Genomic DNA, 21,170 nt, shown 5'->3' with positions numbered 1-21,170 from the left:
ACATATAACCAACCTGCCTCCTCCGGTCATGAACATTCTTGATGAGCTTCCAATTATTTGTTGGGGAGGTGGAGAGAAGATGAAGAGTCATAGAATGAAACCTATAGTAGGGTATTTCAGCTTCCAAATGGCTGGGAATCTTTTGCAATCAGAAAGACACCAGGCAAAGCAGTTCTGCTGACAGCAGAACAATCAATCAAATACATATTTGCCTGCTCTGCATTTCAAATTCTCCACAATCTACCTGACCCAACCTTCTTATTCAATGTCATTTTCCTACTGCCTCCTCAATACCTATCCTGAGCTCTCATTACCACCCTCCTTTCTCTCCTCCCACATTTCCCCCTCAAAAACCAGAACTTACCCCTGACCTTCAAAAGCCCTTCTCTTCTTCTGCATCTTTTTAAAGTCATTCAAGTCTTTACAAGTCAAGGCCTACTTATTTTATTCCTGAACCCGTAGTGCACAGTGGTTTCTCCTTCCTACATTTTCCTAGATATACTTTCAATGGGTGTCACACATCTTGGTCCATAATCTATTCTAAATTGTGACCCTCTTATTTCCCTGGGAAAAGCACTTCTAATGATCATCATGGCCATTTTTATTATTTTAACAGATGAAGGTACTATAAGTATAATGAAAGTACTGACTCTGGTGACACATATTGGCCCCCATCTCTGACATAGATTGGGTGTGGGACATGAATAAGATGAATAACCTCTCAGTGCCTCCAAGGGAATGCTTTAAAATTACATGTTGAAAAACAGTCGTAATGTTAATAGTGGATTTTTAAAGAGTTGAGTAGCCAGCTAAAAACTGATACAACTAACTATATTTTGTTCTGTATTTGCTATTTTTGCTGTTTAACTTCTGCAAGTACTTTGGGACTAGATTACAACTATGACTTTCCTTCAGTGCTTAATTTCTTAATTGTCATGGAGACTCAATTTCTACAAAGGAGGACTTCAAAAGCCCAAGGACTTGGGGTACAGTGAATAGTGCTGGGCCTGGAATCAGGTAGACTACTACTCTTCATGAATTCAAATGTGTAGCTGTATAATCCTCAGCAAGTCACTGCAGCTGTTTGCCTCAGTTTCTTCATCTGTAAAATGAGCTGGAAAAGAAAATGGCAAGCTATTCCAGGATCACTGCCTAGAAAACCCCAGAATGGGGTCATGGAGAGCCCCCTTTGCTTTAGTGCAACTGGCTATACTAACAAGGACATATTCCTTCTTTATCTCCTGTAACCTGTACATTCTCCTTAACAAGCACTCCTGTTATTCTTTTTATAACCAGCTACACTGAAACAAGCAGCTATTTTTTTTGTCTTATGTAATTTGTAAATGTTACCAACCAAAATGTAAGGGGCACACTTCTCCATATAATTGCTGATGAAGTATGTCTCAGTCTGTGTGAATCAACTTCAGTGAGACAGTCTCAGTCTCTTTCTGGTTTATTAGCATTGGCTCTTCAAAGGATCTAATTTTAAAAAATCAGGTAAGTGATCTGCATTGGTAAGCAGTATTTCCTCAGGGAGAAGTCACTAAAACAATGAAATCACAGGTCTGGGCCATCCCCCCCCTTCACATCAACCAAATTTTTGACGATATTTTTAAAGTACTCTCCCCCTAAGAATTTCACCAGGGCCCTTTTGGCCCATGTACCATCAAAGCCCAGAAGTTGTGGGTAGTTAGTTCTGAGGTCCAGTAACCTCAGTATTCATGTAAACAAGGTACAGAGTGATGTAACGCAAAGATAATATGTATTTCCAATCTAGAAAGGAAATCTGCCAACTAATAAAAACTGCTTTCCTCACACCACATCCACTCAACTTCAGGTCCTTCGGGGCCTCTCAGTAGGACTGTGTCGCTGGCTCCTAAGTGATCTTCCTGGAAGTCCGTGTGGGCTTCCTCTGGCTCTGCTGAACCCAGGCCGAAGACCCAAATCCCTTTTCTTCCCTGGAAGCTACCTGGGTCTGCCACAATTTCTAGGAGGAATTACAAACTCCTCTGTTTGACATTTAAATAACACTCCAAGATTTGCAAAGCACTTTACATATCTTAGCTTATTGAAAGTCCTTCCCAATGGGGCAGAAGTCAATTCCAGGAAGTCCAATTCCAATACATTACTCCCCCTCCAATTTAGTACCAGCAGCCTAAAGAGCAGACTGAGCTGTTTCCTCGCATTACAACTCTCCATCTTTCAGGAAAGCAAAGGCTTTCCCCTTTGCATAAAAATGCTTCCTCCCCCTCAGGAGCCCTAGTTCTCTTCCAGGGTCATCTTAAGGGCCATCTTGTTGAAGAAGCTTTTTGTGATCCACCCTATCTCCCAAATCACTTGATTTTTTTTTTTTTATCTGTGAACACAAAGTAAAATGTAAGCACTTCCAGGGGGCAACTGCCTAGTTTTTCTATTTGAATCTCCAGAGCTAGTGTATAGTAGGGGCTTAGGTAATGATTGTTGTTTGACTACACTTAGCTTGATATAGGGTGTCCTAAAAGTTTCTGTTTAGTCTTAAGTTTTAGCTTTTAATAGTTTAGAACTATATTTAAACTTTTGGGGTGCTCCATAGAGCACTTCATGGCTTGCAAAACGCTGCTTCCTTCACAACAGCCTCAGGGAGGCAGATAGTTTATTATTGTGTGGATGAGGAGAACAAGCTTAAGAGCTGCCCCAGCCACAGAGTCACAACTCTGATTTTTAAAGGACCCAAGTCTTCTGTCTGACCCTCTCCTCTACTCCATTCTTACCTTCCTATAGCAAAATGCAGTAACTATTAAATGGATGGAATAAAACCTCATTGAACAAACTACAAAGTAATAACAAAGTTATTAACCAAGAGCTGCAAGTTGAACACAACTACTAATTCAACTACTTTAAAAATGTACTTGTTACAAAATCATGACCTTGTCTTGTAGAGCCCTTCACAACCTGAACACTTTCCTAGCTGTCCAATCTTCTTCCAAAACAGACCTGCCCAGTGAAACTGGCTTCCCAACAAGCGACTCCATCGCCCAACCCCTGAATGGCTCACTGGCTCACCTCTTTGTCTGAAATTCTCTCCTCCTTTGGGGAAGCTTCTTTGGCTTCCCTCAAGGCACAGATAAATCTCGCTTTCCTCAAAGAAGCTTTTCCTTTCCCCCAAAAAATTAGTCTTTCTCCTGAGATTATCTCCAATTAATCAGCATAGATTTCACTTGTACATTCTTATTTGGATGTAGTCTCTCCCATTATAAAGTGATTTACTTAAAGGCAAAGGATTGTTTTGACCCATCTTTGCATGCCCAGCAGCCAACAGTAGCAGTCACAATATAATCAGGTACTTAATAAGGGCTTGTTGACTTAATTTGTTAGTGATATTTGTGCCACTCCCCAACTCTACCAGTCACTCTCTTGGCAGTAATCCAATAGCCTCCTGCACTAACAGATTTAGAGCTGGAAGGGATCTTAAAGGTCTAACCACATAGTTACACCACATAACTAAGTGTCCAGATGGTACAACTAAGGTCCAGATGTGTCCAAGTAACACACAAAATAAGTGACACAGCTGGTATTGGAACTAACTGGGCCCTGGTAGCACTGCCCCTTTTGCTACCCTGCCTTTAGTGTCAGATAATTCCACTAAAACTCTGATTTCCTTTTAATCCATTAAAGGTTTCACTGTAGGTTAAAGCTGTAAGGTCACAGATGTTCTGGTCACTCCTAAATAGCAGTCAGTAGGCACTTAATAAAATGTTTATTGACTGCCTATTTTTTTTTCCCTAGGCCGATTTCATCTTTCTGAGTCTCAGTTTTCTCATCTATAAAAAATGGGTATAATACCACTTGCATGATGAGGGTTGTCATAAGGAACACATTTACTGTCAGACTTGAGAGCTTGCTTTATTTTATCAGGAAGATCTCATTTTAAGAGTAAAAGGGGAGGTCCCATTATCTGTCAAGATAAAGGCACAAAATGTCAGGGAAAAGAATTGCAGAGAAACAGGCCCAGAGGATGCAGCTGCTTCCCTGTCATTGTCAGTGTAAAACTTGAATGGCCCAGTCCAGGGTGATGTAGAAATAATCAAGGATACCCTGATAGGTTCTGCTGCCAATTATACCTATCAACATGAAGAAATATTTTCGTAACTGGCTTATTAGATACTCAGAGTATCTGGCTTATAGTATTTGAATGACCACTGAGGGCTGGATAGTTCTTTTAACTGATAAAGGCTCTAGTTATTCCTACAAGAAAGATACAATTGGAATTTATGGCCAAAAAGAAAGATTTACGTTTCAAAGGTAAACTTGTAAAACTTATAGGCAGCAAACAGAAAGGAAGAAGGTTTACAGATACAGAAGAGAGAAATTTATATCAGCTCTAGTTGTAAACTGATCAACAAACCCTGAGAGGATTTACTCTGGAATTTACCACCAGCAGGGGAATGCTTATCCTAAAGCTGAGCCAGAAATTCTTTTACCCTTAGACAGTTAATCATTTGGGTGAAATTTTTGGAGATCTCAGCTAAATTCCACAGTATAAGGAAAGCCTCAAACAGTTACATGATTTTCCTTACAAACAAAATTGTTGAAGCCAATAGAAAAGAAATGAAAAATTCTTATGATAAGGGTCTACTTTAGGAGTTAAAGTTTATATTCCTTAGAAAATAGGTGTGAAAATACCTAGATGGCCAAAATATATTGATTCTTGAGAAAATAAAAGGTGTCCAATAAAGAAAATGGGAGTTGGAGGAACTCACTACCCAAGTCTGTCCAGAATTCTCAGCAAACAGCAACGGAGAACGAGTTCACTCTAGCCATCAACAAAGATATTATGGGATAGTCTTCACATATAGTTAAAGGAATAGAAGGAAGTTAAACAACCATTATGGACCTCTGGTTAGGGGTAGGAGAATGTTTCAAAGAGAGGATAGGGAAAAAATGCATTAGAGCAGGAGGGTCAGAAGTCATAAAAGATGTCTTGCCAGACCTTTGTTCAGTGAAGTGGCCCACAGGATTCTGTTAAGAATGCTGGATTTGGAGTTGGAAGACTAGCTTTGTAACTCACTTGAATGGCCCCACAAGTTATTTATTCTACCTCAGCTTCCTAAAATGAGAGGGTGGACTAGAGGGCTTCTGATCTTTGTCATTAAACAAGCTGTTTTTTCCTCAGTTTTGACTGTGTGGACAATAGAGCTTTTTAAAATACATAATTAAAAGTCTCAGCCTCTACATTACTTGGCCTCCTTTACCTTCTGGTGCAGAAGTTTGAATCTTTTTTGTGTGTGTCCTGGAACCCTTTGGCAGTCTGGAGAAGTCTACAGACCCCTTCTCTTAAGTGAATAAATGGGAAATACATAGGATTATAAGGGAACAACTCTATTGAGACGAAGATGTGGATTTGTTTCCCATCCAAGTTCATAGACCCTTTCTATAGACCTTACATTAAGAAAATGGGTTTTTTGAGGGTAGGGAATATCTTTTGCTTATTTTTGCAGCCTTAGTTCCTGGCACAAAGTAGGCACTTAATAACATATTTGTTGATTGGCTAGATACTCTAATGTTTCTTCTAATTCTATATTCTGTCAGACTGTAACCCCAAGTAGGTGAGGAGAGAGCGTCAAGGAGAGCTGAGAGACAAACATACTTTGCTTATGGCTAGCATCAGATACAGAAACTATGCCCCGGCCCAGAATGCTCCAAAGGCACCCAGAGCTGGGCTGGCCCTCCTGCCCTGACCTCTCAGGATGCTGTATCACGCCCAAGGCCAAATGGAAGGAACAAGCTCCTGAGCTTTCCTAGGTGAGCCGGCTGCCAACTGTTCTCCAGATGTGAAAAAAAATGACTCTTCCTTTATTGTTGCCCATCAGGGACTTTTTGATGGGGCAGAAGAGGAAACAGGAGTGCAGAGGTTAAGTGACTGACCCCAAATAACACCGGAAGTAAACGGCAGGGTTCCGATTCTAGACCTCTGACCCCAAATGTAGAAGGAATCTTTGTACTATGATACACCGTAGCTGCTTTGTCATGGAAAATGTCTTTTTTTGTTCAGACACAGAGACCAAGGTTTGATGTAACCTTCAAAAGGCCCCTTCCAGGACTCTTGAAACCACAAACTCCTTTTCTTTTCCCTTTCCCTAATACCTCTCCTCGGTGAATTGGGAAGGTGTCAGAGAATGGACGCTGTATCGAAATGATAATTTTGATAGCAATAGAGACTTGACAGTGTTTTGACAGTGCTTACTATGTGGTAGTTACTTTGCAGGAATAAGAAGAAAGGCGAGGTTAATGTCCCTGCTCTCTTGGAGGGGAGAGACAACAGAAGAATATATAGGATAAATAATAACAAAAAACTAAATAATTTAATGGAAGCAATAAGCAGACTGCAGTGTGCAAGCACAACGCACACCAGACACGGAAGGCACTCTCGGAGGGAAAGCTCCCAGTGCTGGGAAGGACTCCGTGCGTGGATGGCCGAGAAGCGCCTCCTCAGCCTTTGGAGATCATCTGGCCTCTGGCCCTCGGGCCTATCCACGGACATGCCTGCTCTGAAGGAGACGGCATCAGCTAAGTGCCAGGCCTGGCGGATAACAGTCGCTTAAGAAAAGCTTGTTCCCGCCTCCGCTTCCCGGAACCCCGAGAGGCCGTTCTAGCTTCCCCAGGGCCTCGCTCTCAGGCCTCCCCTTCTCAGGCCCGAGCTTCAGGCGTCCTGTGGCGAACGAGGTGGAGGTTTGCGCCCTGGGCACAGGCCACGCCTCTGAGTCGGCTTCGGGGGCACCTTTAGCCCGGTTAAGGCTGGCTGGCTGGCCGTACCCCGCGTGCCTCAGTCGGAGCTCTGGGTCACCCGTGCCCGCGCACAAACTCTCCCTGCGGTCCCAGAGGAGGCCGGGAGCGCTCCGCCCATCATCCTCCCCCGGCGCGGGCCCGCGCGCGCCCCCGGGCCCCTCTCTGCGCCCTCCCCTGACAGGCTTCCCCGACCAATGAATCTAGAGCCCGGAGAGGGGCTTAGGGGAGGGGGCTGAGGCTCCGGAGGCTCCTCCCGAGTCCTCTTTTCAAACCACGCGGGAACACGGCCCGGGCCCCCGCCGCCTCCGGGATCTCGCGGGCTGTCCCGGCCGGGGGCGGGATCTCGCGGGCTGTCCCGGCCGGGGAAAGTTTGCAGGCGCTCCGCGCCCCGGCCTCTTCCCCGGAGCGGATGGGCTCTGCATCCCGGGGGTACCCGCCTCGGGGGGAGGGAGGGAGGGAGGGAGGCAGGTACAAGGCTCACGCCCCACCCCAGCCGCGAGCGCCCGCAGCCTTACCTGGAGAGCCATCGCCGCCAGAGGCAGCCTCCCCACTGACCGGCCCTCGGAGGCCGAGGCCAGCAACCCCCCGACCCCAGCCACGAGGCCTTTGTTTCCCCCCGAGACCTGGGGGCGGGGGGGGGGAGGGTCTGTCTGTCTGCTTGTCCGGGCGTCCCTCCCTTCCAGGGAGCGGGGCCGTGCCGGGCAGGGGCGATGACAGGGTGGCCCGGCAGCGGACCCGAGGCTGGGGAAGGGCGGCCCGACCCCGGCGGGCTAACGGGCCCCTGGGGAGGGGCGGAGGCGGCTCCGGACGGCCCCAGGAACACGGGGCTGGGGAAGGATGCTAAAGGGAGGAGGGGGACGTCTGAGAGCCGGAGCTCTCCTCCAGCTGATTACCTCGCCGGAGTGGAAGCGCCTCCCACCGCAGTCGGGCATCCCGGGAGTTGTAGTTCCGTCCCTCCAGGCTGCGGCACGTCTGTCTGGGTAGCCCGCCTCCGGGATAAAAAAAGAACTACAAGTCCCAGAAGGCCCCACGGTGGCTGTGTCGGGGCGGAGGGAGTCTGGGGCCGCCGTTCCTTCCCCTAGACTGGGACAGGGCAGGGGCTGCGATGGGGGAAGGGAGCCGGTGGGAGGCCCCAGGAGGCAAGCGCTAATGGCTAACGGCTGCCCCTGGGACTTGGGGGCTCCGTGTTCCGCAGCTCCCCAGCACGTGGAACACACACACACACACCCCTGCGAGCCCTGCAGCTTGTACCTACCCACGGGTCATGCCCCTAGTACAGGAGCTGGGTGCTCGCTGCCAGAAGCAGCCCGAGTCTGCCTGGGGCATCGCTGCCCCCTCCCCCTCCCCGTTGTCAGCGTCGCACCCTGCACCCATTCCCCCTTCCTCCCAACCTCCTGCAAGCGCACTCGCCCGTGCTTATTCTCCCCCCCCCGCGAGAGATTCCACTATTAGAGCTCGCGCAGACACTTCTGGGAAGTGCGGCCCCAGTGCCCGTCCTGGGCAAGCCCCAAAAGTCAGGGGAAGCTCATCCTTGGCGCCCGCTCCTTCCTCCTCGCGGTCACGGGGCGCGGTGGAGTGCTAGACTCTCCACTCCCATCACACACCAAACTGGGCTTTCCCCGGCTCGGGCACACGACTTATCCCCAGCCTCAGTTTCCTCATCTGTGAATGGGGGTGCCACGGCTTTCCCTCATGGGGTTTTTAAGAAGTCCCACGTTCATGAGGGCGATTATTATTTATTTACTATTTGGTCCGTTCTCTTAGCCGCCTGTCCATCAATCCATGACCCCGTGATCCTCTAGAATGGGAGTTCTTAGCCTGAGTTCCATGAACTTGTTCTAAATATCCACACACATAATTGTGTATTGATTTTCTTTGTAATTCTATATATTTTATGCATTAAATGAGAAGAGGTTCATAGGCTGATCAGACTATCAAAAAAGTCTCTCTGTCTCTGTCTCTCTCTGTCTCTGTCTCTCTGTCTCTGTCTGTCTCTCTCTGTCTCTCTGTCTCTGTCTATCTCTCTCTGTTTCTCTCTCTGTCTCTCTCTGTCTCTGTCTCTGTCTGTCTGTCTGTCTCTCTGTCTCTCTCTCTCTGTTTCTCTCTCACACACACACACACATACACACACCACTACACATTCTGTCTCTTCTCTCTCTCTCTCTCTCTCTCTCTCTCTCTCTCTCTCTCTCTCTCTCACACACACACACACACACACACACATATGAATTTAAAAACCTTGCTGTTGGCCTCCAGTATTATCTGAAATATTTCCTTGATCAAAAAAACTTAAAAACCAGAGAACTAGATCTCTAATAGAAGTTCAGACCTTGGTGTATGTAGACAGATACTTGGTCCATTGGCTTCTGTGTAGAATAGCTCTGCCCAGCCATCGTCCCTCATTACAGAATGTTGGTGGCAAGCAGTCCTGTGACATGGGACCACAGGTTCAGAACTGCAACGGACCTTAAAGGTCCTCTCATTTAGCCCCCTCGTTGTACAGGTGAAGAATGTTGCCTAGACGGAGATCACAAATCTAAGTGTCCTAGAATGGGAGTCTCAGTTCAAATACTACCCTCTACCAAAGTCTTTTCTCCATATCCTTGGTGTTAATGTTTCCCCTACTCTCTAATTAAATGACTTTGTATTTATTTTGCCTTTGCTTATTTGTGTACCTGTTATTATCTCCCAATAGACTTAAAGCTCCCAAAGGAGCCAAGCCTATTCCTTTTTTTGTTTGTGACTCAAGTTCCTGGCATATAGTGGGCACTTTTTTATTATAGCTTTTTATTTACAAGTTATATGCATGGGTAATTTTTCAGCATTGACAATTGCAAAACCTTCTGTTCCAAATTTTCCCCTCTTTCCCCCCACCTCCTCCCCTAGATGGCAGGTTGGCCAATACATGTTAAATATGTTAAAGTATAAGTTAAATACAATATATGTATACATGTCCATATAGTTATTTTGCTGTATAAAAAGAGTCCAACTTTGAAATAGTGAACAATTGGGCTGTGAAGGAAATCAAAAATGCAGGCAGACAAAAATAGAGGGAATGGGAATTCTGTGTAATGTTTCATAGTCTTTTCCCAGAGTTCTTTCACTGGGTGTAGCTGGTTCAATTCATTACTGCTCTATTGGAACTGGTTTGGTTCCTCTCATTGTCAAAGATATCCATGTCCAATAGAATTGATCATCATATAGTATTATTGTTGAAGTGTATAATCATCTCCTGGTCCTGCTCATTTCACTCAGCATCAGTTCATGTAAGTCTCTCCAGGCCTTTCTGAAATCATCCTGCTGGTCATTTCCTATAGAACAATAATATTCCATAATATTCATATACCACAATTTATTCAGCCATTCTCCAATTGATGGGCATCCACTCAGTTTCCAGTTTCTGGCCACTACAAAGAGGGCTATAGTGGGCACTTTAAAAAATGTTTCCTGAATTGAATTTTATGAAAGAAAAGTTTTCCATATTCTTTGACCCAGAGATCAACTTCTGAATTTAGTTGAGTTCAATAAACATTTACTAGGCTCTTACTATGTGTGCCTCAGCCATTGTCCTAGAAACTAAGGGCAAAAAGACAAAAAAGTAGTTCCTACTTTTAACAGAACTTTCTATTTTATAACTTGAGGATATTATTGATAGGAAAAGACAGATCAGTGAAAATAGCATTACTTGTAACAGCAAAAAGTTGGAAAAAATTGGGGAAAATAAATCGGACAAGTTGTGGTATGTGCACTATAAAAAAACAAGGCTCAAAAACTTTGAACTAAGTGAAATTTTAGTACTTTCCTTTAACACTTTCTTTAACAAACAATTATTGTAGTACAAGGTTGTAAGAACTCCTTGGCAATGACCCTCATTCTTTTGTATTGTTTTGCTGGTATTCATTATACATGGTAAGAGACTCAAGTGGGAATATAGTATTGTGTCAAAAAATTATTAATCAAAATTTTAAAATGAATGTTTTTGCTCTGTGATATATTATACTGTTAGTTATGTTAATGATATTTATGCTATATTGAGTCAAACTAATGTATATACAATACCTAGTAAAATAGAAAGGATGATACAAATGTTTATGTCAACAGAATGAATATGTTTTTGTGGAACCGTGGAAATGACAAGTGTCAATCAAAGGGGGATAGATCACCTCAGTCAATCATCAAAACCCCAGGGAAGGGACTCACTTCTGTTATTAACCAGGTAACCTTTCTCTGAAAAAATGATGGGGTAGTCTGAATGCACAGGGAAAGGGGAGATGTTTAAAAAAAAATCCACTATTGTGGGCTACTGGTTGTGAGGGGATGGGAAAAGGAATTTGGAAAGAAGATTTGGAAAGACTGAATGCTAGTGGGGAGGATAGAAGAGTTATAAAAAACATCTTGTTAGATTCCTCTTCAAAGAGGTCATAGAATCATAAACTAAGAATTGAAAAGGACCTACATGGTCTTTATCCAGAGAAGATAAATGACTTGGACAGGCTCATAGAGCTCATGATCCTCTGAGGCAAGATTCCCAGTTCTGATCTTATTTTCTCTTAAAGCCTGTGCTACATCCGTGGGAGTCACACAGACTACCCATACTTCCAAGTCCCACTAGAACCAGATTCTAGTGTAATTGGGGAATATTTAACAAAATACGTAAGAATACAATAAAACATAGGTAATTTTATTTTATTTTTACATTAAGTAAATTTAAAACTTTTAAAACTAAGTTAATTGTGCCCTGCATAGATCTTTAAGTAGGGATTAGTGGTTCACACATATATTTTTTCTTTTGTGAGGCAATTGGGGTTAAGTGACTTGCCTAGGGTCACACAGAAACCTGAGTTAAAATCAGTCCTCAGACACATACTGGCTGTATGACCCTGGTTAAATCATTTAACCTATTTGCCTCAGTTTTCTCATCTGTAAAATGGGATAATAATGGTACCTATTATGTTATATGTTATGTATATATGTTATGAAATGAAAGGATAATTGTAAATGGCTTAGCACAGTGCCTGGTACATAGTAAATGTTAGCTATCCTGAATGATGATGATGATTTCTAGGGGAAGTGAAAGGAGGACATAGCTAGACCACAGGATAGAAAGCTAATAGGCCACATCTTCATATATCAGACAACTGACTGAAAGGTGTAGAGAATACTGAATTTATTATTTGTTGACAATAAAAAAAAAAAGCATATGACTTTGGGAAAACAAAACAAACTTCAAGGTTCTTCACCAAAAAAGGAATACCATGCACATGTAAAGACCACATAAGATTTCTTTTTCCCCCACTTTTAAAGATTTTAACAATCATTTTAAAAAAATCTTTGAATTTCAAATTCTCTCCCTCCCTCCAGCCCCTCAGGAACCCATTAAAAAGACAAGCTATATGATAGCCATTACACATGTGAAGTCATGCAAATCATATTTCCATATAAACCACATACAAGATTTCTTAATAGACCTATCAACAGAAATAGCTTTGATCAATAATCTTCTCGTAGTCAGCACTGAACAAGGTATAAACCAGGGAATCAGGGATGTTTGACATCGGTGGAAGATGTCCAGGGCAGATCCCAATGGAAAAAAAATTGTCTCTTAGCCACCCAACAAGGGACAAGATCAGAAAAGAAGATAAATGATAAGGATAGTATATGAAGGGCCTGACACGTCCCCCAGGGCTATGTCTATCCCACACTATACTTAGGGATTCTTTGTAAATGGCAAAATTCCCCAAATACTCCTGCCTGTGTGTATCTGTGCTGACTGCATGAAGCCCCAGAATAAGGCTGAGCCTCTTCAATGAGATGTATTATCATTCAAAAGAGATTGGCTTAACAATCCACATAGAAAAAGGCAAGTGAATGAAAATGCCTGTTATTCACACTAGGATATGCAGTTATATGGTCATTCACTGAGTTTCTCAGAACATAAATCTTAGACAAATACTTCAGATGGAAAATGAGGGGGGCCTAGAACTGAATAAGGGAAAGTGCTCCTCCAACAACTTGCGTTAAGATCCCACAAGATTCCATAATAAGAAAGATAAGCATAGAGATAAATATCCAATGGGTCTCTGATTACCACTATCAAATTAGACTTTTGTTCACCTAAGGTACTAGGTATTTTCATCAATCAATCAAAATTTGTTAAGTAACTACTATGTTCTGGGCATTGTGCTAATCACTAGAAAAAAAGGCAACCAAAAAAAAAAAAACCTCCCTGCACTCAAGGAGCTTACAATCTAATGGGAGAGACAATGGCAAATATGCACAAAACAACCTATGTAAAGGATAAATACAAAATAATTAACAGAGGGAAGACACTGGAAAGAAGAGAAGGTAGAGAAGACTTCCTGTAATAGGTGGAATTTTAGTTGTGGATTAAAAGAAATCATGGAGGTCAGTAGTAAGAGAAGAGAAAGTGTGTTCCAGATATAGGGCAACAGCCAAAGAAAATGTCTGGAACCAAGAGGTGGAGTATCTTATTCAAGAAATAGCCAGGAGAGCAGTGTCACTAGATTGAAGAGTAAATGTTAGGAAGTGAAGTATAAAAATGCTGAAAGGTAGAAAAAGGCTACATTTTAAAGGACTTTAAATGTTAAATACAGCATTTTGTATTTTATTCTGGAGGCAAGAGGAAGCTGCCAGAGTTTATTGAGTAGAGGGGTAACATACTTGGACCTACACTTTAGGGAAATCATCTTAGTGCCTGGAGGATGGACTGAAGTGGGGAGAGACTTGAGGTGTTCAGACCCACCAGCCATGAGGGCCTACACTAGAATGGTGGCAATTATCAGGGGAGAAGCACAGGATCAAAGTGGGACACATAAAAGAGAGGTGGTAATGGTTAAATAGAAAGGCTTTGTAAACATAGATGGGGGGTGAGGGATAGTCAAGAATCCAAGCTGACGCCTAGATTATGAGCCTGAAGGACTGAGAGATGAAACTATCCTAGAGGGGGAAGGGTTTAGGAGAAAAGACAATGAGTTCTGTTTTAGACACGTTGAGTTTAAGCTGTTTATTGGAAATCAAGTTTGAGATGTCAGAAAGGCATTTGGAAATTTAAGACTGGAGGTCAGCAGACAATGAGGCTGGAAAGGTAGTTTTAAGAATGATCAACATAGAAGATGACAGGAAAAGATAATGATATAGGTTGGAGGGGATGTGGTAAAACTGGGATACTAATGCATTGTTGATGGAGTTGTGAAATGATCCAACCCTTCTGGAGAGGAATTTGGAACTATGCCCAAAGGATTATAAAAATGTCTATATCCCTTTGATTCAGCAGTGCTACTACTGGGTATGTCACCCAAAAAGATCATAAAAAAGGGAAAAGCACCCACATGTGCAAAAATATCCGTAGCAGCTCTTTTTGTAGTGGCAAGAAACTGGAAACTGAGTGGATGCCCATTAGTTGGAGAATGGCTGAATAAGTTATGGTATAGGAATGTAATGGAATATTACTGTTCTACAAGAAAGGATTAACAGGCTGATTTCAGAAAAACCTGGAAAGACTTACATGAACCGATGCTGGATCAAAGGGTACACATGGAAAAATATGTCTTTTTAACACAAATATTCTTTTGATAAAGAAACATAAAAACCCCAATTTCTTTTTTTATTAAAGATTTTTATTTTGAAAACATATGCATGGATAATTTTTCAACATTAACCCTTACAAAACCTTGTGTTCCAATTTCCCCCCCTTCCCCTCACTCCTTTCCCTAGATAGCAAGTAATCTAATATATGTTAAATATGGTAAAAAAAAAAATATGTTAAATATGATATAAACATACATATTTATATAATTATCTTGCTGCACAAGAGAAACAAATCTAAAAGGAAAAAAATAAGAAAGATAATAAAATGCAAGCAAACAATAACAAGAAGAGTGAAAATGCTATGTTATAATCCACCCTCAGTTCCCACAGTCCTCTCTGGCTCTCTTCATCACAAGATCATTAGAACTGGACTGAATCTTCTTATTGTTGAAGAGAGCCACGGCCATCAGAATACATATGTGTGTAAAATAAAATGGAGTTAATCATTAGATTAAAGGCACTAGCATTAGGGAGAATCTAGAAAGGCTTCTTGCAGACAGTGAGACTTTAGCTGGAATTTGAAGGAAGCCAGGAAAAGGAGATAAGAAGAGAGAGAGTTCCAGTCCTGGAGGAGAGCCAATGAAAATGAAGGGACGTGGGAGATGAGAGTTACCACAAGTAAGAAATGGCAAGGAGAGAATGCCTTTAAGCCACTGAGTATGCAAAGGGCAGGAAGGTCTAAGACTGGAAAGGCAGAAAGTACTGTTATGAAGGACTGTAAAAGCCAGACAAGATTTTATGTTGGATCCTGGAGATAATAGGGAGCCACTGAAATGGAAGAGATTGATGTGGTGAGACCTTCACTTTAGGAAGATCAGTCTGACACTGATGAGGATGGACTGGCATTGGGAATCCAACCAGAAGTGTGAGGTGGTGAGGGCCTGTACCAAGGCAGTCACAGAAGAGAAGGGGGGAATACAGGAGAGAGATTAAAAAGATAGAAACAAGGGGATTCTCAGTTCCAGCCCAACCTGTGTACCCACCTTTTGTGCTATGTCCTAGATTTCCATACACACATCCATATTTGTGCCTTTGTTCATTCTGTAATTCCAGTCTAGAATACCTTCTCCATCCTGTTCTTTCTTCAAGGCTCAGCTCGTGTCACCTCCTCCAGGAAGCCCTCTTCACTTACTCTATCCTGCAGTGACCTCTTTTTTCTCTGAGCACCTGCTGGATTTATAGGTCAGTGCTACCACCCAATTTGGTCCTAAAACGTAGGGCTTGCTTTCTCCTTCATCTGTGTGCCCCACAGTACCTGTCTGAGCCTGGGCACATGGTGCTTTCCTAGGAAGGATTTTCAATTCCATTCAATTCAACAAGTACATTACAAGAGGTTATTATATATCTGGCATTCTGCTAGACACCAGGGATACAAAGACAAAAATGAAATAGTTTTTGCCCTCAAGGCAGGAGAGAAATTATATACATATACATATTATATGTATACACACACATACACACAAAATTAAATACAAATTATGTACAAATTAATTTCCAGGGTTAGGACATAGAATATGAGGGGCAATTTTGAGCAATGGATCTGGAGTCAAGGAATTCAAATCATGCCTCGGTCCCTTTACTAGCTGTGTGACCCTGGACACTTCACTTCACCTCAAACTCAGTTTCCTCATCTGTAAAATGGGGATAATAATAGCCCTTATATCATATGATTGTTGTGAAACTTAAATGAGATCATATAGGTAAAGCATTTTACAAATTTAAAATACTAATTAAAACTAGCTGTTGTTATTATTATTATAAACAGTAGAATGGATATTCCAGAGGACACAGGAAAAGCCTGGAATGAGAAAAGAACCCGGCAGGAGTAAGATTCTTGGGGATAGGAAGGAAAGGTGGCCAAGAATGGGGGGCTTTCCACATCATGGTTTGTTTGATGTGACAGAAGACAATGCAGAAAGTCACAAGATGATATTGCACTTATTCACTCAGAGGCTTCAAAGAATTGACTGATGGCTCTGTCTAATAAAACTTCCAAACCTCTGGGAAATATGAATTAAAGACAGAGTCATAAGCTTGCTGCTGTTACTAATTACGATTATGGTTGGATTTTCCTCCATGGAATGGTTCCCGAGTACATTCTGTATTAACCCAATTTCTATACACTGGATCTGCCTATTTTAGATGAATAAGGGACACTGAGTAGCTAAATGGTTTGTTTTTTTTCCAAAGCAAGTGATCCTTTCCTAATTTATCTTTTAAGTGATCTGGACTTTGATGTTCTTGAGTGGATTTGCTTAGCATTGGACTCACAAATTACCTATACGTTTACTGTTCTGATGATTGGCATAAAGTGCCCTCCCTTTTCCCAGGGCTGTGTCTGCTTTCAAGGCCAAAAGACCTCCTTGGGGACACTGATGTGACTATCTGGAAGCAGGGATTGTTTCTGCCTTTCTTTGTATCTCCATTGCTTAGCAAAGGGCCTGGCACTTGGTAGATGATGTCTAGAGTCTTAAAGCTCTATTGAGAGAGCCCAAAGTGGTGGAGCCCATGGATCACAGCTTCATACTTTGCCTTAAGAGTCTGAGGGCTGTGTGAAACTGGAATACCTCTGGGAAACAATCGTTTAATTCTCTCCTGAGAATTCCCTGCACCAATGAAGTCATAAGCCCAGGCCCTATGTCCTGTCCCCTCTTTCCATGGGAAGACCAGGGCAAATAGTTTTGGGGTATCATTAGATTCTGGGTCTCTGTCCTTTACAAATGACCACCTGAGTAGGACTGATAGAGTGTATAAATAAAGGGAGATACTGAGGAAGGAAAACAAAGGGGTTGGGGGTTAGAGAATATTGAGGCTTTTAAGTGGACCTCTGGTTTCCTTGGTTCAGAGTGCTTTCAGCGAGGAATTTCCTCGACTAATGAAGATCACAGATTGACAATTTCTCTGCAACCTACAGTCTGAGAGAATTGCTTGGGATGCTGATAAGTTCAGTAACTGCCCATGGTCACAAAGTGAGTAAATATCAGAAATGGGATTGGAATCCTGCTCCTCTTGCCTCCCAGAAACAATTTAATGCACTGCTTCCTGAGGTGCTTCCCAACAGAGATAAAACATCCATACTCTTTGACCACTGCTAAGCACATACCTCAAGGATGTTCCAGTCAAAAAGAAAGGTTCCCCCAAAAAAAAACACTCAGAAAAGCATTTTTTGTAACAACACAGTACTGGTAATAAAGATGTTCATTGATCAGGAAAGAGCTTAACAAGTTATGGTAAATAAATAATGCAATATTACTGTTGCTTCACATGTTTGACATATATTGCATTACTTGCCATCTAGGGGAGGGGGGGAAATTTGGAACATATGTTTTGAATAAAAAGCTATACTAAAAAATATTACTGTTGCTTCTCTGTGTAGTTATGATCATGGAGGCTACCCCCTTTTTCAGAGGGAGGGAATGGATTATGGATCTCAGTTCTTGCTTCATTCAGCTTCTTCCACCATTATCCATATTTAGGACCCAAATTTTGCCTGGCAATAAGGCTGGACTATATTTGACTCAGTAGTATATGATATTCTGAACTTGGTCAAAAATCATGAAGATATTAGAAAGATGGATTCCAGGAAGAAATCTTATAAACACACCCACACACATCCTTAATGTATATCTTCTAAATGCTTTGATCAAAATCTTGCGGGGATATCCATTCCAATTTGAACAAAAAGCTTTTATTCTTACTTTAAGATTGGATGATTTTCTTTACCCTGAGAATACACGGAGCTGCCTCTAAGCTAGCATGCAGCCACACCACCAAAACAACCTTGTTCTGCTATTCTTTACTAACCTCCTGGATTCTTCTGACATTCATATCTGCTTGGGGGATTCTGAAACTTGAATCCATGGTGCTTTCCTAGGAAACACAAATTCTGATTAATACTCTCTGCCTTAATCTCTTTATAACTGTGGGTTCATAGTAATTTTTAAATTGCTTTCCTCATGGCTAAACAGATAAGAATACTACTAATTTTGACTACCACAGTTTGCTTTAGAAGTATTTAATAATAAACAATGTTGTACCAAATTAATAAAAACAATTACCTAGCAATTAAAAAAAAATCTAGTTCTGTTTTGTTGTTAATTCTTTTCCATTTCCATTTCTGGTTTTTTCCCTTTCCTTTTCTTGGAATTGGAGTGGAAGTATGGATGGATAGTTGGCTAAAGACAGAGAGAATGTTTGTCTAATTTCTCAGTATGCTATCTAGGCTGAGACTGCAGGGTAAGGAATATCACTGACACAAGGTGTTTATAAGGGCCTTCAAAATTAGAAGATGGACAATCAATTACTCATAGTTTAGACACTTTTCTAGCACCAGCTTTGGCTACATTCAGGGCTGGAGAACTCTTCAATAGCCTGGCTAAGCCCAATAATACCTAATTTCTCAGGAATATGGTATAGAGTTCTTTTCCAAATTCTACAACCAAAGAATCACATGGGGTCTCACTGAGAAGAAATTTGGACCACTACTGATGCTCTAGAGATTTTTCCCAAACATCTCTCTCTATTAGGAGTTAAGAAATAGTGGCTATTGAATTGAAAAGGTATTTTGGGATTATATTTTTTAAGGCCCAAAGTACCAGACTAGAAATTTCTTTGGACTTCAGCTTCTCTGTGTGTATGGGAGAGAGGGGAGAGAGAAAGGAGATACTTGAGCTTTGGCAAGCATTTCTTAAGGGGCTTCCTTCTATGATTATCTCCAATTTGTCCTGTGGCCATCTCCAGGCACCCTGATCTCTATCTGGCCACTGGATCCAGATGACACTGGAGGAGAAAGTGAGGCTGGTGACTTTGCACAGCCTCTCTCACTTAAATCCAATTCACCTGCAAGTCATGGCATCACCTCCCTAATGTCATGGTGTTCTTCAAGAATGGAAGGACAAATAACAACCTCTGTGAGTCCAGCTTCCCTGCTGGGGAGCCAGCTAGAACAGGTCAGTTGGACAACACAGCTCTTTCTTTCTTTCCTTTGATTTCTTTTTTCCTTCCCTCCTATTTTTTTTTCTTCCTTTCTTCTTTTCTTTCTCTCTTCCTTTCCCTTCTTTCTTTTTTCTCTTTTCTTTCTTTCTTCCTTCCTTTCTCCCTCCCTCCTTCCCTTCTTTCTTTCTTTCTCTTTCTTTTGTCTTTTCTTCCTTTCTTCTCTACAGATTGGCTTTTTTTTTAATTAGGTAAAAGAGGTCATTCTCTGCCTCAGTTCTTACCTTGCCTTAGTCACTGATTGGATATTGCCTCAATCAAGCAGAGACCTGTTAAAGACCTAAACTTAAAAAGGGCAAGGTCTCCCACTGCATCCAGAGCCATCTCCAGTCATCTTAATCTATATTTTGCCATTGGACCTGAATGGCTCTGGAGGAAAAAGTAAGACTAGTAATTTTGCACAGCCCACCCTACTTAAATCCAACTCACTTGCATGTTATAGCATCATCTTCCTGATATCATGGTCCTTTTCCAGAATTGAAGGACAAACAACAACAACAATCTCCAATTTGTCTTGCGTAAATCTTATTTGTACAAGTTGTTTGGATGTTATCTTTGCCATCAAACTGTGAATTCCTTGAGGGCAGAGATTCTTTTTGCCTTCCTTTGTATCCTCGACAGTTATTTAAAAAATACCTGTTGATTTGATTTGACTTGGGGACATCAGATTTATGTATACATAAATATACATTGATCAGCCTTGGCTTTCATGTGAGCACCTGATTAACAGGGAAAATAATAGAGTATCTTAGATTCGAGCTTTGGGGGGGGTGTCTATTTCTTTTTGAAAATATACATTTTTTCTAATTATTTTTCAAAATTTTGAGTTCCAATTTTTCTCCCTCCTTTCTTTCCCTCTCCCCTCACTGAGAAGACAAGAAATTTGATATAGGTTATACATGTACAGTCAGGCAAAACATATTTCCATATTAGTAATGTTGTGAAAGAAAACATAGACCTCTAAAAATCTCCAAGTAAAACAAAGTTTTAAAAAAAAACCCATTGCTTTGATCTGCATTCAGACATCATCAGTTCTTTCTCTGGAGGATAGCATTTTCATCATAAGTTCTTTGGAATTATCTTTGATCGTTAATATTGCTAAGAATAGCTAAATCATTTATAGTTGATTATTGTATAATGTTGCTGTTACTGTGTACTGTTTACCTAGTTCTGCTAACTTCATTTTGGATCAGTTAGTATGAGTCAAGGTTTTTCTGAAACATCCTGCATCCATCATTTTTTATAGCACCTTAATATTCCATCACAACCAAATACCATGACTTGTCCAAACATTCCTCAGTTGATGGACATACTAAAGGGTCTCTTTCCATGAAGTGTTTTTCTATTAGAGAATCTTTAGTCCTTGGGGGAGAGGAGGAACTGAAGATGTTGGAACTAGAACAGAAAGGCACAAAATATATAGGACTTGGGGAATGGGCAGTTGGGCAATTGGAAAGCTGGGGCAGAGGCTAACAGAGATCAACACGTCAAGAAGAGATCCTTCTAAAATAGTACAAGAGCCTGTGGAGAGACAGTTCCAGGAGAGAATCTATTTTTATAACCAAATAAAAATGAATCCATGTTGACTGATGGATCCTAGGACAAGTTCCAGCCTAGCTTAATGAAGAATAAGGGGAGGCTGAGAAAGTGCTGGGGTTTGAGTCTCAAGGTTTTCTAGACAGCCTCAGAATGGGTCAAGTATTCTAGTTTTCATAATTGGGAAGCTGATTGAAGGACCTGGTTCCCCGCCTTCCAGGTGAAGATCTGAGAGGGAATACAGACCTTTTATAGCCTCTATATGGAAC

General features: G+C 41.8%; 1 protein-coding gene across 7 annotated transcripts in view; it reads right to left on the bottom strand.

Moving 5' to 3' along the window:
* The window catches only part of KRBA1 (KRAB-A domain containing 1), a 45,409-nt gene extending 37,488 nt beyond the window's left edge, over nucleotides 1-7,921 (bottom strand). For 4 of the 7 annotated variants that reach the window (XM_031939343.1, XM_031939344.1, XM_031939342.1 and 1 more), the window contains exon 1: nucleotides 7,659-7,921. In XM_031939343.1, coding sequence (XP_031795203.1) covers nucleotides 7,659-7,697 — 39 coding nt within the window. In that variant the 5' untranslated portion in view covers nucleotides 7,698-7,921. Of the gene's footprint in view, nucleotides 1-7,280 lie in introns of all 7 variants that reach the window. The other 3 variants (XM_031939338.1, XM_031939340.1, XM_031939341.1) reach the window with 3 other exon arrangements.
* Nucleotides 7,922-21,170: the final 13,249 nt, after the last annotated feature.

Source organism: Sarcophilus harrisii, chromosome 5 (genome assembly GCF_902635505.1).
Source record: "Sarcophilus harrisii chromosome 5, mSarHar1.11, whole genome shotgun sequence".
NCBI lineage: Eukaryota > Metazoa > Chordata > Mammalia > Dasyuromorphia > Dasyuridae > Sarcophilus > Sarcophilus harrisii.
The sequence above is the reverse complement of the archived record's forward strand: the minus strand, read 5'-3'. Positions and strand labels throughout refer to the sequence as shown.